Source organism: Cetorhinus maximus, chromosome 18 (assembly GCF_964194155.1).
Source record: "Cetorhinus maximus chromosome 18, sCetMax3.hap1.1, whole genome shotgun sequence".
In the NCBI taxonomy this organism is placed as follows: domain Eukaryota; kingdom Metazoa; phylum Chordata; class Chondrichthyes; order Lamniformes; family Cetorhinidae; genus Cetorhinus; species Cetorhinus maximus.
Window position 1 is genome coordinate 7,308,150 of NC_135896.1, and position 12,888 is coordinate 7,321,037.

General features: G+C 45.3%; 1 protein-coding gene across 6 annotated transcripts in view; it reads right to left on the reverse strand.

The window, feature by feature from the left end:
* Window positions 1–338: 338 nt before the first annotated feature.
* tdp1 (tyrosyl-DNA phosphodiesterase 1) overlaps window positions 339–12,888 on the reverse strand; it is a 120,029-nt gene continuing 107,479 nt past the window's right edge. For all 6 annotated transcript variants that reach the window (XM_078562036.1, XM_078562035.1, XM_078562034.1 and 3 more), the window contains one exon: window positions 339–585. In XM_078562036.1, the coding sequence (XP_078418162.1) occupies window positions 442–585 (144 nt within the window). In that variant the 3' untranslated portion in view covers window positions 339–441. The remainder of the gene's footprint in view (window positions 586–12,888) is intronic.

Here is a 12,888-nt window from a genome sequence, read left to right on the forward strand (position 1 = left end):
CCCCCGTGGTCACTGACTGTCTCTCATTATTTTTTTACCCCCAATGATCGCGTGGCCTCCGAGTGGGGAAATGTCTGCATTGTGACACACAAGACATCGCAGCGGTGTGGATCAGGCTGAATGGAGCGGAGGGTATTTTCTTGTCTTGCCATTGTTCATAAATCCAACCTGTGTTTGTGTGAAAGCCAAACAGGATTCCGACAAAAATAGCCCTCACTTTAAGGAGCACGAAAATTCACCACAAGAAAGAAAACTTCTTACAGAACGAACGCACTGTCGGCAACAAGAGGAAAGAGGGGGGGCTGCGGAAATGGAGACCGAAGCTGAAATGTGCGAGCTTGATTCGAAAACTTTATTCTGCAAAAACACACGGACGACCTACATTAGAAACACCAAGCGCTGAAATACTCAGCAAGTCGGAATATAAACTGCACGGCTGATTTAAAAATCCAGTTCGTTCAGTGCTTCCCTCTGGGGAACAATTAATAAACACGCCACCAAGGACCAGAAGTTAGGAAGGGGCCCAAACGTTTCCATTGGTGTCAGGAGCATGAAGGTATGGAATGTTCCAGATCCATGGCCGATCTATAAGAGAGAGAGAGAAAGTACAACCTCAGGGAGAGACCTTTATACAGGTCACAACGGACAAACAATTGGTGAAAAGATCCAATCTACTATTATCTGACCTGTTTCACACTCATCACTTAAAACTAAAGCACAATTATTGCTGGTAAATCTGAAATAAAAACAGCCAATGTTGGAAACACTCAACTGTGTGTTGACAGGAAAACCAACGTTTTGAGGTCAGTGACCTTTCACTAAAAATGGAAAAAGTTAGACAGGTCTGAGAGTTTATAAGCAGTGAAAAAGAGGAGGAGGAAATGGCAGGTCTGTGATAGGGTAGAAGGGATTAAATGACTAAAGGAATGATGGTGCAAGGCAAAAGGGGCTAGTAATGGGACAAGTAAAGAAATAGAGGATGTATCTAGAGGAGGTGTAAATGGCAACAGTAGAATAGTAGAATCATCACCAACAGCTGCTGTCCAAAAAATACGAAATCAATTGCTATGAGCGGAAGTTGTTGAAATCAATCAGCTCTGCCAAAAGGTCATGGTTCTGAAACATTAACTCGGTTTCTCTCCTCACAGAGGCTACCTGACCTGCTGAGTATTTCCAGCATTTTCTGTTTTGATTACACTTGTTACTTGTTTAGTTGGTAGCAGAGTCTGGGTCTCTGGGTCACTAATTAATGAGTTTGAGCCTCTTAACTAATGTTTGAACACCAGAATATAGAGTGCAGTACCGTGGGCATTGCTACATTGTCAGAGGTGCAGTGCCAACTGTGGTTCAATGGGTGGCATTCATGCATCACTGGGTTATAAGATCATGGGATCAGATACCTCCACAGCTTTGGGCACAGAATCTAGGCTGACACTCCCAGTGACACTCACACTGAGGAAGTGTTGCACTGTCTGAGGTGCTGTCTTTCGGATGGGACATTAAACTATGTAAAAGGTCCCATGGCACTATTTTGATGAACACAAGAGGAGAATTCTCCCTGGTGTCCTGGCCAACATTTATCCCTCAACCAATGTCACTGAAAAAGAAAGACTGTTCGATCATTCAAACCATTGCTGTTTGTGGGATCTTGCTGTGTGCAAATTGGCTGCTGCATTTCCTACAATTACAGCAGTGACCGCACTTCCAAAATATGCAATTGGCTGTAAATGTCGTCAAAGTGAAAGGTGCTACATAAACGCAAGTTCTTTCTTGGTGCTAAACTCTCACCAGAGAAGGACTTGGCAATGACATAGGGGAAAGCCTGAAATGGGTTTAGGGTTCGATTCCCCAGAGCTGTACCCGATGAACTCAAAATGCAGAAATAAAGCCTAAAGAAAGAAAAAAATCGAGGGTTCTTGCCCAGCAAAGTGGCAGCACAAAGCAAATTGCATGAAAATTATCAATTCCCACTTAAATGAACAGCTTCTGTTATTGTGGGTGGAAATGGAAATCTGTGCATGCAAATGGGTAATTGTGAATGATCTGTTGCCATGAGAATTAGAATGTTTTGTAATAAAGATGGAAGAATAACAATTTTCTCAAACACATTTATCAGGGTATGTGTCTGCCGAAAGTCAGCCATTCCCACCCACTCTCTATGACCTAGTTTAACGCTCTTCCACAAAAAAGGAAAGTATTTTTAAGCTAGATCTGAAGCGAGGATACATGTCCACACACATTGCAACAGACCCATTTTTGAACCAATCACTTGATGCAACTCGCGGACTGAGGAATGGAGTGGGAAACTACCAAGCTCCTTCAAACAGAGCTACCAATAAGGCCAGGGAATTCCCGTCTACTTCAATCAGACAGGGCTACAGAGAAAAAAAAAACGACTGTACCCCATCTCTCAGGAAACCTCTCCCTGCTCCTTTTAAGATATTACTTAAAACCTACCACTTTTTTTGATCATCTGACCTAATACCTCCTTAAGGTGACCAAATTCTGCCTGGCAACAAGGATGCTTTGGGATGTTTTTACTATGTTAAATGAGGAATGAGGAACTTACAGAATCATGGACATGGAATGTTGGACTAGGCACGACTGCTCTTTCAAACAGCTAGCACAGGCATGTTGGGCTGAATGGCTTCCTCTTGAGCTGTAAGTGTAATGCTGTGATTCTATCTATAATTCCACATTAACACAAGTTGCTGTTGTTTTACTGCAGCCAACCTCAACACTTGTCAATCCTCTAACCTCGCTATATTCCCACAGGCAACTGGACACCATTTAGCGTTGCTGGGTATTGTATGAGGGATTGGCCTCAGTCCCACAGACTGGCTTCGCAAGGTCAAGGCCCACAAATCAAAGAACGCAATGAGGATAGGAACACCAATGAAATTTCAAACATAACTGAATGGGGCTGAGTGTGCTAATACAAAAGCAAAATACTGCGGATGCTGGAAATCTGGATTAAAGAGCGCTGGGACTATTCAGCAGGTCTGGCAGCATCTGTGTAGAGAAACAGAGTTAACGTTTCATCAGAACTGAAGGAAGATAGTAACGCAAGAGTTCTTAAGGCAATGCAAGGGGGTAGAGGGGGCAGGAGGAACAAAAGGGAAGCTCTGTGATAGGGTGGAGACCAGGGGAGATTAAAAACAAAAGATTTCATGATGCAACAGCCAACGAGACTGGTAATGAGTTAAGAAACAAAGGTTGTGTCCAAGTGAGGCATGAATGGCTACATAAAAACCACCTGAATGCAACACGAAGGATGAAGAAACAACAAACAAAAAAAAAACCCACAGAACAAGATGGAGGCTGAGGTTATGATCTAAAGTTGTTGACAAAAGGTGCTGCTCCTCGAGCTTGTGTTGGGCTTCACTAGAGCACAGTAGCAGGCCAAGGACAGAGAGGTCAGGGTGGGAGCAAGGTGGAGAATTAAAATGACAAGCGACAGGAAACTTGGGGTCACGCTTATGGACTGAACGGAGATGTTCTGCAAGGCTGCGTTTGCTGCCAATGCTGTGCATACACAGTTGTATCCTGATGGTAGGCCTGGGTTAAAGGCCGCCATCTTTATAGGAGGCAATGTGCAGTAGGGTGTATGTGCAGCCGCCATCTTTATAGGGGGCAATGTGCAATAGGGTGTATATGCAGCTGCCATTTTTATAGGGGGCAATGTGCAGCAGGGCTCATGCATGGTCATAAAAACAAAAAACTACTGCGGATGCTGGAAATCCAAAACAAAAACAGAATTACCTGGTAAAACTCAGCAGGTCTGGCAGCATCGGCGGAGAAGAAAAGAGTTGACATTTCGAGTCCTCGTGACCCTTCAAAAAACTGCAAGGTTTTGATAAGAGTAGATAACGTTTCAACAGACAGGGGGGTTGATAATCAGAGGGAACTGATTGAAAATAATTGGCAAAACAAGTTAGTGGGGCATCTGAGCAGATTTTTTTTCCTGCAGCGAGTTGTTGTGATCTGGAAGACGCTGCCTGAAAGGACGGTGGAAGCAGATTCAATCAGAACTTTCAAAGGGGAACTGGATAAATATTGAAGGGGAGAAACATTGTAGGACAATGGGGAAAGAGTAGGACCATAAGATGTAGGAGCAGAAGGAGGCCATTCAGCCCATCGAGTCTGCTCCGCCATTCAATGAGGTCATGGCTGATCTGATAACCCTCAACTCCACTTTCCTGCCTTTTCCCCTTAACTCTTGATTCCCTCGGCTAGCTCTTTTGGGTAGCTCTACTAATTGGGTAGCTCTTTTAGAAAACCCAGCACAGGCATGACGGGCCAAATGGCCTCCTTATGTGCTGTAAGATTCTATGAGGCTTCTCCAACCCACACAAAGGGTATAAAAAACCCCACTCACAGAGGAGTATTCCAGCCCTTTCTCATTCAACTCAGAATTCAGTGGTTGTTGTCAGAGGGTGGGGTCAAACCATCCAATTTAAATACAAGGGAGGGCAGGAAAATTGTGCGTACAAAACCCGACACTATCTCAGGACGTCCCAAAGTGCTTCACAGCCCATGAACTCCTCGCCAGTAAATCTGTCTGTCAGCTATTGCCCAAGTTAAGTTTAATGTGCGTGACTCAGCAGCCTTCTGAAAAAGAGCAAGTTCTTAAAAGGGAGGGCACAGGATCGAGCCAGCAGCCCGAATAAGCTCCAGAATGTTCCGTGGATAAACATCAACTGCAGCTGGAGGACCATCAACGTGGTGAAAGAAGCTCTTTGGTCAGCCCAAAACTTGCTGGTCTCCCAGCGCAAAGAGTTGTTGCAGACGGGCGCATTCCAAGGTCCTGGACTACGTGCTGAGGGACGCACTAAAGCTTGGGGCAGCCAAGCAGTGGGGCCACTGTCTAAGGCCTCTCAGTCATGGTATACTGGAAACTAGGTAAAACCCCTCGGGATGTATGTTAGACATTGTGAGCTGTATTACTAAACATAATGAGTAACATACAGCAATGGAAGAAACCAATTTGGTTTTGCGCCTTCTGTAATGTCAACTTTGAACGGTCATGTAATGTACTTTTAGAGATTTTATGAATAAAGTATATTTTTGGAGAGGAGCGTTTCATGGACATGCGACCATTTTACTGAGACACTTGGACATGCTCTCTTGTATATATAAAGCTAAAATTATTCAGAGCAACAGAGTAAAGAAACAATAAAATGGAGCACAGGCCTATTGTTCACCCAGGATACATGGCTTCAGGTTGTCTTGTACACTGAGTTATCTTTTGGACAATTGGTCGGGAAAGAACACTGATTTTTTATGTTAAATACAAGAAAAGTATCCTGTCAAAGCACACAAAACACCGTCACTCATTGCCAAGTCCCAACTGACCCGATAAGGTGGCGCTGGCTACCTTCCTGTTTAAATACAACTAAGAGTCTTGCTGGGCCACTTCAGAGGGTAGTTAAGGTTTAACCACGTTGGTGTGAGATTGGAGTCACATATAGGCCAGACCGAGCAAGGACAGAGCATTTCCATCCCTTAAAGGAAGGACATCAGTGAACCAGATGGAATTTTTATAATACAACAGCAGGATGGGATGGAGTGGACTGGGTTAGCGTGGGCTGACGGTGGGTGGGGCTGAGTGGATGTGAGAGTGGGGTGGGGGGGGCGAGATCAGGGTTGGGGGAGGGGTGAGTTGTTGTGGGGAGCGTTGAGGCTGGGGTTAACATGTGTTAGGCTAGGATGGGGCTGGGAGTGGAATGAGACAATAGCTGGATTCACAGATCAGCCAATGAATGATTTCAAAAGGCAATTGGACGAGCATTTGAGAGAAATGGATGTGCAGGGTTACGGAGATAGAGTGGAGAAACGGGACTGACTGCATTGTTGAACAGAAAGCCGGAAGGAACTCGATGGGAGGAATGGCCTCCTGTGCTGTAATGACTCCATCAGAGACATTTGCTCGCACTGTTTCCATCTCCTTCTCGACTACATCCGACAGCAGCAGACATTTCATTGAATAAGTCATATTTCTTTAATTCTAGCCAACGCATGTGTGAGACAAAATTAATCTCCATTAAGACTCATGTGTACGGTTCTTCAGTCATTAATAGTTGTAATTATTGGAGCCTGAAGTGTGTAATTTCTTTGTCATTTAGTGAATGAATGGGCCATTAAGCAGCATCACCACACAATAGCTGCTGATGCTTTGTTTAAATGGAAGGCAATCCTGCCCACCTTTATCTATGTTAACTACCATTCCAAAGTGATGATTTGATGTGATTTTTCAAATTAGACACCGACCCCAATTTTAACTTGCGGAAGCCAGTCCCAGGGAAGGACAGGGAGCAGTTGAAACAGAGCGGGTCATAACTCCTCCCCGATCCAATTGACTGCAACCTTAAGGGAGAAGGGGGGCAGACAGTGAGAACAGGGAGGAGGAGGAGTGAGTGGAGAGGGGAAAGGGATTGGGAGGGTATGGAAGGAATTGGGTGAGGGACGAGAGAGAGAGAGAAAAAGGGAAATGGGGAGAGGGGAGAGATAGGAAGTGAGAGAGGGGTATGACAGGGGGAGGGGGAAAGTGAATGAGAGGAACAAGAGATGAGAAGGAAGAGCAGTGGTAGAGTTGGGGAAGAGGGGGTGGACAGGAGGAGTGAGAAATAGGTGATCGAGGGAGTGGGGAAGAAGTGAAAGAAAGAGAGAGAGATGATTAAGAGAGAAAGAGGGGAGAGAAATGATTGGGTGAAAGGATGGAGCGGTGAGAGGAGTGTGAGAGAGGGGGAGTAAAAGAGAGAGGTGGGGCATGTGGCAGAAGTTAGAAGGGGCAGTAATAAGATAGATTCATCAAAAAAGAGGGATGAGCAACACAAAGACAGAGCAGGCGCTATTCTGCTATAGAGAGCCAAGCGGTTATCAAACTCGTGATAATTGACACCATAAACCAATCAGTGCATCAGAACACTATGGCCAGGATTTTAGGGTCCCGCTGCAGCGTCTCTCTACCTGGCAGATGTGGTGAGCCATTTAAATCTCCATTCAGTTCAGTGGGACTGTAATATCCCACTGGGTGGGAGGGGCCATAAGATCCTGGCCTATGGGAACACCGATTATTATAACTACTACAAAAAGTCAGAATCTCAAACCATTTGGAAGATCGGACGTTTTAGGGTTTTTGGCAGGTGGGTCTAATTTTAACATAAATACCAGCCCATTGGTTGCTGTTATGCCAACAGGAATTCTGATTGACGTCACTCCAGTTGTGTGTCTGACTTAAAGCAGTAAAGGCGTTAAGATCATTCCATTTATATTAAATACTTCATAATAATTACCTAAATTTAATTTGTTACCTTATAAGAATGTTTTACTTTAAAAATATCGCTCTGTTTTCATTTAGAAATAAGTACAAGGTCCTGGGTTCTACCAGGGCCACTCAGCTCCAGACCTCATTATAGCCTTGGCCCAAACATGGACAAAAGAGTTGAATTCAGGAGGTGAGGTGAAAGTGGCTGCCCTTGATATCAAGGCAACATTTGGACAATTGTGGCATGAAGGAGCCCTGGCATTATTGAAGCAAATGGAAATCAGGGGGAAAACTCTCCACTGGTTGGAGTCATACCGAGCACAAAGGAAGATGGTTGTGGTTGTTGGAGGTCAATCATCTCAGTCGCAGGACTCCGATGCGGAGTTCCTCAGGGTAGTGTCCTAGACCAAACCATCTTCAGATGCTTCATCAATGACCTTCCTTGAATCGTACGGTCAGAAGTGGGGATATTGGTATAGAGCTCAGTACCATTCGCAACTCCTCAGATACTGAACCAGTCCATGTCCATGTGCAGTATGACTTGGACAACATTCAGACCAGGGCTGATTACATGGTACGAATATCACTTGCCTCTTAAGAGCCATGTAATGACCATCCACAACAAGGGAGAATCTAAACATCTCCCCTTGCCATTCAATGGCATTACCATCACTGATACCCCCATTACCAACATCCTGGGGATTCCCATTGACCAAGGACTTTACTGGACCAGCCATATAAATACTGTGGCTACAAGAGCAGGTCAGAGGCTGGAAATTCTGTGGTGAGCAAATTACCTCCTGACTCCCCAAAGCCTGTCCACCATCTACAAGGTCAGGAGTGTGATGGAATACTCCCCACTTGCCTGGATGTGTGCAGCTCCCACAACACTCAAGAAGCTCAACACCATCAGGACAAAACAGCCCATGTGACCAGCAGTCCCTCCACCACCGACAAACAGTGGCAGCAGTGTGTACCATCTACAAGCCATTCTGCAGCAGCTCACCAAGGCTCCTTTAGTAACACTTCCCAAGCCCACAAATTTTACCACCTCGAAGGACAAGGGCAGCAGATGCATGGGAACACCAGAACCTGTAAGTTCCCCTCCAAGTCCCACACCATCCTGACTTGAAAATATATCGCCGTTCCTTCACTGTCGCTGGGTCAAAATCCTGGAACTCCCTCCCTAACAGCGCCGTGGGTGTACCTACACCACAGGGACTGCAGCGATTGAAGACGACTCACCACCACCCTCTCAAGGGCAATTAGAGACGGGTAACAAATGCTGGCCTAGCCAGCGATGCCCATATCCTTCAACTGAATTAACAAAACAGCATATGAAAATGCAGAGTACTGTTTGCAGTTTTGATGAGCCCTTATAATGGATAGAACATCAGAGCCATGGGGAGTTGACATTCACTGGGGTGACAGAAAACCACAGCTACGAAGAGAGACTTAGGAACAAAAGAACAGGAAGCCATTCAGCCCCTCAAGTCTGTTTTGCCATTAAATGAGATCATGCTAATCTGTGACCTAACTCCATATGCCCGCCCGTCTCCATATCCCTTAATACCCAAAAACATACTGATCTCAGATTTAAAATTATTCATTAAGCTAGCACCTACTGCCATTTGGGAGACAGAGAGTTCCACATTTCTCCCACTCTTTGTGTGAAGATGACTTTCTGATTTCTCTCCCGATTGACCTGACTCTGATTTTAAGGTTATGTTTTGTTGTCCTGGACCCTCCCCAGTGGGAAATGTTTCTCTATATTTACCCTGTCAATTCCTTTCAGAATCCCAACAACCTCAATCAAATCATCCCTCAATCTTCTATATTCCAGGATATACAAACCTCGTTTGCATAATCTCTCCTCATAATTCAAATTGAGCTCCCAAAAGAATTGCATTTACATAGCGCCTTTCACAACCTCCGAATGCCCCAAAGTGCCTTACGGTCAATGAAGTACTTCTCGAAGAGTAGGCACTGCCGTAATGTAGGAAACTGGGCTGCTAGTTTACACACAGCAAGATCCCACAAATAGCAAAGAGATAAATGACCAGATAATCTTTTTTTTCTGATGTTGATTGAAGGATAAATATGGGGGTAACACTAGGGGTAACTCCCCTGCTCTTCTTCAAAACAGCACCATGGGATACTTTACATCCACCTGAAAGGGCAGCAGGCCCTCTGTTTAATGTTGCATCCTGGCAGTGCAGCACTCGCTCAGTACTGCATTGGAATGTCAGCCTCGATTTTAGTGTCCCTGCAGCTGGACTCGAACCCACAGCCTCTGACTCAGAAACAAAAGGTGGGTCCTCAGGCGGATGTAAAAAAAATCCCGTGGCGCTATTCAAAGAAAATCAGGAGAGTGCTCCCCAGCGTCCTGGCCAATATTTATCCCTCAACCAACATTGCGAAATATTACTGGTTCTGGTGAAAGGTCATCGACCTGAAATGTTAACTCCTCTTATTAATGCCTCAAGGAAGCCGTGGCTAAACCTTGGCGCTGCCGTCTTCTTCTTCTGCTGTGTGACCATAAGACATAGGAGCAGAAATTAGGCCATTTGGCCCATCGAGCCTGCTCCGCCATTCAATCATGGCTGATAAGTTTCTCAACCCCATTCTCCCGCCTTCTCCCCGTAACCTTTGATCCCCTTACCAATCAAGAACCACAGGTCTCCTGGAAGGCAGCTGGACTGGAGAGAGTGAAATGTGTGCGCTCGGGTGGTGTTTAAAGATGGCGCCCGGACCTTCGACCCCCATTAGGTAACGAGGGGGGGAAGCGGAGGACGAATCAGTTCCTCACCCGCCCTGTGACCCGGAGAGCTACTCGCCCATGCCTTATTAACGAGCTCCTGAGCGCAAAAATCAGGCGCGATTTCCCGCCAGTCCGGCCAATCAGAAAGACGCAGTGGAACTCTTTCAAAAATGGAGAATTCCGCCGTGTTGACTAACTAAACGGAAATAAAACCAGAAAATGCCGGAAACACTCAGCGGGTCTCTGACGGCCTCTGTGGAGAGGGAAACGCAGTTAATAGGAGAGCATCCACAGACGCTGTCAGACCCACTGAGTTTTTCCGGCGTTCCCTGTTTTTATTTCATACTTCCAGCATCCGCAGTATTTTGCGTTCGAGGAATGGAAAGTCTGCCTTTCGATGCTCGCAGGACATTCCTACTGCTTTTCGTACACATTCCTGCTGGGCTCTTTAATCCAACCTATGAGGCAAGAAATACCCGAATAAGCTAAACTTTGTATGTATTAGAAATAAAACTAGAAAAGGCTGGAAATGTTCAGCCGATCAGGCAGGGTCTGTGGACAGATGAAAGGTTATCAACCCGAAACGTTAACTCTGTTTTCTCTCTCCACAGATGCTGCCTGGACCCGCTGAGTATTTCCAGCATTTTCAGTTTTTATGTCAGATTTCCGGCCTCCGCAGTGTTCTTGCTCTTCAATCGCTGGAAATTACCTGGTTATTGTCACATTGCTGTTTGTGGGATCTTGCTGTGCGCAAACTGGCTGCCACCTTTCCTACGTCACAACAGTGACTACTCTTCAAAAAGTTCTTCGTTGGCTGTAAAGGCGCTATACAAATGAACGTTGTTCTTTTCGTGGGCGTGGCCAGGGAAGCTAGGACATGATCGCCAACCCGAGAGGGGAGGTCTCACCTTCAAATGTAAATACATTCAAAACACAAAAAAAAATCTTTTTGTAAAGGAAAATGAAAGGGTGTCATTGCTCTTTGACAAGTCTTTATTTTAAAAGCTTTGGGTAAGTAACGGATCAAGGGAAATAACAAACAGGAAATAAAAACAGCTGCGTGGTGATTAAAAGTGGCGTTCATAGATAAAAGGGACCAGTTGCTCCTGCAGCTCATTTGAGAGGGGGGCACGGGCCAGTACGCAGGCCTGTCATTGGCAGGGCAGAGTTCCAAACTTTTACCACCTTTTGCACGTAGAAGTGTTTCCCAATTTCACTCCTGAAAGACCGGACTCTTCTTCGGCTCTGTCCCCTAGTCCTAGACTCCCCCGACCAGCGATCTACTCTACTCGTCCTCCTTAATATTTTGGAAATTTCAATCAAATCGGCCCTTAACCAGAAAATACAACCCTAGTCCGTATTTTAGTCATTTAATCCTTGGATTCCAGCTGCTATTGTGTTTTTTAAATTCTTTCACGGGGTGAGGGCCTTGCTGGCAAGACTGGCGTTTTTATTGCCCACATCTAATTACCCTCGAGAAGGTGGTGGTGAGCTGCCTTCTTGAGCCGATGCAGTCCATGTGGTGTAGGTACACCCACTCCCTAAGTCCCCCTTAGGGAGGGAGTTCCAGGAATTTGACCCAGCGGCAGTGAAGGAACGGCGATATATTTTCATCTCAAGACGTCTTGTCGCTTGGAGGGGAACAAGATCATTTTAAAGTTTTATTTCCCCCTCTTAAGTATTATCGCCATTGCTATCCAGGCCCAGCTGAGTTCAAATCAGGGCATGCAAATCCACTAGTAAGCATTATTTTTATTCATTTAAGGGATGTGGGTGTTGCTGGCCAGTTTTAAAAGTTTATATCTATGGAAAGAAAGATTTTAAAAAATTATGCTCCAGCTGTGAATGATTCGATTTGTAAATGACAACTACTAAATCATTGCTTTTTGCTGAATACCAATTACGTTGAGGGGATGATGCAAAGGATGTTCAGCATCAGTTAAAATACATTATGAATGGACTAGTTTCCTCTATTCTAGTGTATTCATTCACTTCACAGTCAAATTATACCTCTCTAAACCGACAGTGTGTCAACTGTTGCATTTAATTCACACTGAAGCCTTTTGATCATTTCAGAATTTGTATTTTTCTATACAGTAATGTGTAAAGATATCTCTCATCATTGACACTGGCTGCATGCAGTGTTCAATGTTAAAAAAAAAATTACACTTTGATTTTGGAGTGAGCAGAGCCTTGAACAAATGTTCGGTTAGAGGGATATGGGAACATAGTGAACTTGCCTCTGATTCAGAAGATTGTGGATTCAAGTCCCCCTCCAGGATGTAAACACAGAAATTAAGACTGACATTCCACTAGCAGGGGAATGCTGGGTTGTCAGAGGGTGTTCACATGAACCAGAAACTGAACTGGACTAGCCATATAAATACTGTGGTTACAAGTGCAGGTCAGACGCTGGGAAATTAACGGCAAGTATCTCATCTCCTGACTCCCTAAAGCCTGTCCACCATCTACAAGGTACAAGTCAGGAGTGTGATGGAATACTCCCCACTTGCCTGGATGAGTGCAGCTCCTACAACACTGAAGGAGCTGGACACTGTCCAGGACAAAGCAGCCCGCTTGATTGGCACCACATCCCCAAACATTCACTCCCTCCACCACCGATGCACAGTAGCAGCAGTGTGTACCATCTACAAGATGCACTGCAGGAACTCATCAAGGCTCCTTAGACAGCACCTTCCAAACCCACAACCTCTACCATCTAGAAGGACAAGGGCAGCAGATGCATGGGAACACCACCACCTGGAACTTCCTCTCCAAGTCACTCACCATCCTGACTTGGAAATATATCGCCGTTCCTTCACTGTCGCTGGGTCAAAATCCTGGAACTCCCTCCCTAACA